The sequence below is a fragment of the Bison bison genome, unplaced genomic scaffold (assembly GCF_000754665.1).
Source record: "Bison bison bison isolate TAMUID 2011002044 unplaced genomic scaffold, Bison_UMD1.0 scf7180017864135, whole genome shotgun sequence".
Lineage (NCBI taxonomy): Eukaryota > Metazoa > Chordata > Mammalia > Artiodactyla > Bovidae > Bison > Bison bison.
Genome location: NW_011494707.1, coordinates 6,131,560 through 6,136,103, shown reverse-complemented (window position 1 = coordinate 6,136,103; position 4,544 = coordinate 6,131,560). Strand labels below are relative to the sequence as shown.

General features: G+C 38.6%; 1 protein-coding gene across 1 annotated transcript in view; it reads right to left on the bottom strand.

Annotated features, from left to right (window-relative positions):
• Positions 1-463: 463 nt before the first annotated feature.
• Positions 464-4,544, bottom strand: part of MPV17L (MPV17 mitochondrial membrane protein-like) — a 5,663-nt gene continuing 1,582 nt past the window's right edge. The window contains exons 2-4 of the mRNA XM_010839887.1: positions 3,041-3,111; positions 1,343-1,372; positions 464-1,261 (exon numbers count right to left, since the gene is read on the bottom strand). Of these exons, the coding sequence (XP_010838189.1) occupies positions 1,082-1,261; positions 1,343-1,372; positions 3,041-3,111 (281 nt within the window). The 3' untranslated portion in view covers positions 464-1,081. The remainder of the gene's footprint in view (positions 1,262-1,342; positions 1,373-3,040; positions 3,112-4,544) is intronic.

The window sequence follows — 4,544 nt, the reverse complement described above, 5'->3', positions numbered from 1 at the left end:
ACTTTGAAGATAGAAATGAAAAACTGGATTGAATTTCTCACGTCAACCTTAAAAATTACCTATAAAGACAGTTAAAGCAGTAATTTAAAAAATATATATCATCAGTGTGAATTTTGGGATAAATATTTTCCCTGAAACTTTATGGAATTGAGTTCTTTCTTCCAGAACAAAACTTATTAATTTTTTTTTTCAGAAACTTCATTCAATATATTTCTTTTTAAAAACAAATATTTTGTATATTTCATATATCTAGGAAATGGGATATTTAACCAAGTGAATATACTAAAAACTAAAAAACATTAACCAAAAAAAAGAAAAACAAAACCTTAAAAACTATAAAAAGAGAAAACATCAGTAAAATATACTCTATTCAGGACCACTGAAGATACACTATTTTTTAATATATAAAATGTACTTGCAGAGCCTTCATGTTAGCATAACAATAAATTATTATACAATATTTGGGGGGTAATCTGTTTATTCAAACTTTCTGATTGAATGTGGTATAAACAAAAATTTACTGTAAGGACTATTTTTGGTATAAAAAATAATCTGATCCAAAAGTGTTTAGGAGACAACCTGAGATTTTAGAAGAGATGTATACCATCAAAATGGCGGTTTTCTACATTAACTGGCAATAAAATATTAGACCAGAAATAGTAATGATTATAAAATGCCACTTTGCCATTATCACTGATATTAACCAAGGTAGTAGAGGAGTCAAAGTGGAGTAGGAAATGGCAACCCACTCCAGTATTCTTGCCTGGAAACTTCCATGGAGAAAGGAGCCCGGCAGGCTACAGTCCATGGGGTCGCAAAGAGCGGACCCAACTGAACACCACCACCATTAGAGAGGTGAAAATATTAGAGAATTAATAGCTCCAGATTAGAATGGGGGGAAAAAGGATATGTGGATAAAATTGAAAGTTATCATTGCTAATTAAAAAGCAGTCAGGTCTATAGGAAAGTAAATCTTCAAAAGGGAGCACGTAACTGGTAAGCAGAGTATTTTATCTGCAGGCAATTCACTGTGCTTACTTAAGGGGACAAAATGAGTCCCTTTAAGGGAGTTCTTGACTTGTCATTTCTCTGAGGGCTTTTCAACTTCATTTGTCCCCTTGATACGACGGAAAGTAAAAGCTGATTTGAAGGTGCCATCACCTTCCTGTTGAGAAAAACAGAGGAAGGTGGCCCACAGAAAACCACAGAGTCCAGTGTAAGCTGTTCGCCAGCGAATGGGAATGAGGCTGAAGTTGGTCAGCTGTAACAGAGAGAACATATCTGTGAGTGCTCCGTATAAACCAAACCCACAAATTAGCATTCTCAGTAGTTTGAAACTCACCTGTACAAAAGGCCAGTACATCAGACCACTCTGGAATAAAGGAAAACTTTATTAGGATGCTTTTAAATTGCACAAACTAATCAGACAGTTTGTTCTATAAAGCATTAAAAAAAAAACAGACAACAAAATAAATAAATAAAAACAAACATGAAACAATGGTTTAAAAAAGAAATACCAGACAGGAAGAATGTGGAGGTGGGAGTATATTTCAGACTAAGCAGATTAAATTAGATTACTTATGGTCTCTCGAGTGGAAGAGGGTGGGAAGTTGTACAGAAAGCTGTTAGGCACAGGCATAAAGATTGTTATTAGTTATAGTCATCTAGACTATAGAAAAGTCTACCTGAATGAGGACCAATTCTGGAAGACAACTACTTTCAAATCATTGTTAACAACATATATTTATATATTGCAGTTTTCCTGTGTGCTCACGCAAATGATTCAGGGAAATACTGATAAAACACAGGATCATCAATGAATTTTTGAAACTATAGACCAAACCTACTTTATGGTGATTTTCTAATAATGTATTCTAGCTACTTCATGCTAGAGAATAAGTTTAGCTTTTAAGATAGATTTATTTTAACAGGCTTTAACCTGTTGGTTGGGGTTTCCCAGGTAATAGTGGTAAAGAATCCGCCTTCCAACGTAGGAAAGACAGGTTTGATCCCTGAGTTGGGAAGATTCCTTCAGAAGGAAAAGGCAACCCACTCCAGTATTCTTGCCTGGGAAATCCCATGGACAGAGGAGGCCGGTGGGCTACAGTCCATGGAGTGGCAAAACAGTCAGACATGACTTAGCGGTTAAACAACTACTGAGTACAAGAGGTGACTTGTTTCGAGCCCTGAGAAACATTTTCCTTTTCTGTAAATACCGTTGTGATGTTAAGAAGGTTCATTTCACGGGGACCCAGCAGAATGCATACCTGGAAACATCAGCTCTAAAAGTGGCAATGATTCCATTAAGCCACTCACATTCTACAATTCCTATTTTTCAATAACCTCTTTGACTCCAAAAATCACTGTAATCACTAACAAGAATAAATACAAGAATGGCAGAAATCATTGTGAGCATTGAATAAAATTCAGAGACACATATAGACATTCTTAAAGCTTCTCCTTTAACCGTTACAACAAATTTAAGATCTGTCAAAACACTGTATCCTTGTGTCAACCATCTGGAGCCCTAATTTAAGAATATTTTTATTTAAATGTATTTTATGTTAAAAAAGGGCTTCCCTGGTGGCTCAGAGGTTAAAGCATCTGCCTGCAATGCAGGAGACCTGGGTTCGATCCCTGGGTTGGGAAGATCCCCTGGAGAAGGGAATGGCAACCCACTCCAGTATTCTTGCCTGGAGAATCACATGGACAGAGGAGCCTGGTGGGCTACAGTCCATGGGATCGCAAAGAGTCGGACAGGACTGAGTGACTTTACTTTCACTTTCACTTTATGTTAAAAAGATACAAAAAAGGACTTCCCTGGTGGTCCAGTGGTTAAGAATCTGCCTTCCAGTTCAGGGAGGAAGTCCCTAATGGGGAACTAAAATCTCACATGCCTCGAGGCAACTAAGCTTGCAAACCACAGAGAAAGATCCCCTGTGGAAACTAAGACCCGACACAGCCAAATAAATAAATAAATATTAAAAAAAAAAAAAGATACAGAAAGATCATGGTTGTCTTTTTCAAAAGTCTGTCTTACCTTATACGTATTCCAGAATTTCTGTCTCATGTCCAGAAATATGTCATCCTTTCCTTCGAGAATACTCATACCTATTTTTAATAAGATTCAATAGGAAGAATACTGTGTAACAGTTCACATTCAAGTTTTCTATTCCAATATCACTCACTCAGTATGTCCCATCTGACCCAACAGTGAAAACAGAAGACAATCTGCATTCTAAAACTGGGTACATTTTAAAGTGATGATTAATATGAAGTGACAATAGCAGGGTATGAGGTTATAGCGGAATTATTTAGGAAAAAAAACTGTAAGAGAATTCACAAAAACCTCAATATAATCATAGTGGGACTATTAGTGACATTTTCCTCTCCTTTCAAAAGATTTTTTGAAATTCTTAAATTTTTTAAAATTAATTTCTTACTTTTACAGAAAGGCTGCCAGACCCTGGGTGTTCTAGCAACTTCAGATTTCCCATCTAAAGAGGCTTTCGAATTGGAATTTGAAAGCGGCACATCAATTCAGTGCTCCTAAAAACATGTGGAAAACTCTGATGTTCAGCAACCCTGAAAAGGAAGTCTGGGGAAAAGAATAAAACCCTCTTATTTTAGGAAGGATGTAAACATAAGAGTGCTTTAAAAATTCTCCCCCAACTCTGATTGGGAGGAAGGGGAAATAAAGTATTTTAAGTCAATTGCGGGGGATTCTTAGAACAGGACTTACAAGAAAACTGAGCCCAATATTGGTAATACCATACTCAACTTACACGGCAGTAACTAAGGCCTAAGCATTTTATGTCCTTTCTTTCATAACCCTGGGCTGAGGATGGTCAAGTTACACAGGAGGAAAAGCGCTCAGGGATCAACCCAGGTGTGGATTCTGAACCAGATCTCATAATCATAGCTATTCTAGCTTCTAAGGGAGGCCCAGCACAAAGGATCATCTAAGACAGGCAATTTCCAAGTCTAAAGAGCCTTGAACAGACATCCAACCTACCCCCCTCCTACCTCCCCGACTTCATGTTTACAGAAATCTGTGCCTTATCCCCGGGAGTGATGTCCAGGCCAGGTCATCACTCCCGGGGATAAGGCACAGATTTCTGATAAACCAGGCAGCTCCTGCTCTCAGGTCCTCTAGGCCCTGACCTCACGGACCCTGTCAACCGTGTGGTTGGCACTGTATCAGGAATGATTCCTGTGCAATTTGTGAGCGACTCTGGTCCTCAAAATGAGATCCATGGGGTGGTGTAAGTTCCTTCAAAGTGGTAACTTGATCACTTCGACCCGTTTAGAAGAAAGTACCAACAGGCACTGACATGACCCCTTGGGGGGAATCTGTGATTCCCCAATGCCAAGGCCAGGCCCAGGATTCTTGAATTTTCTTAATGGATGGGTGCCCCTCCCATGCTCACTCCTTTCCAGGTGATAGAAAACGCTATGAAGATGAAGGCCACAGAGCCCTCTCCACTGTTTTAGAATTTTAGGGCGCTAAGGAAGGTTCCCAAAGGTAGGCCCTCAGGCCCCAG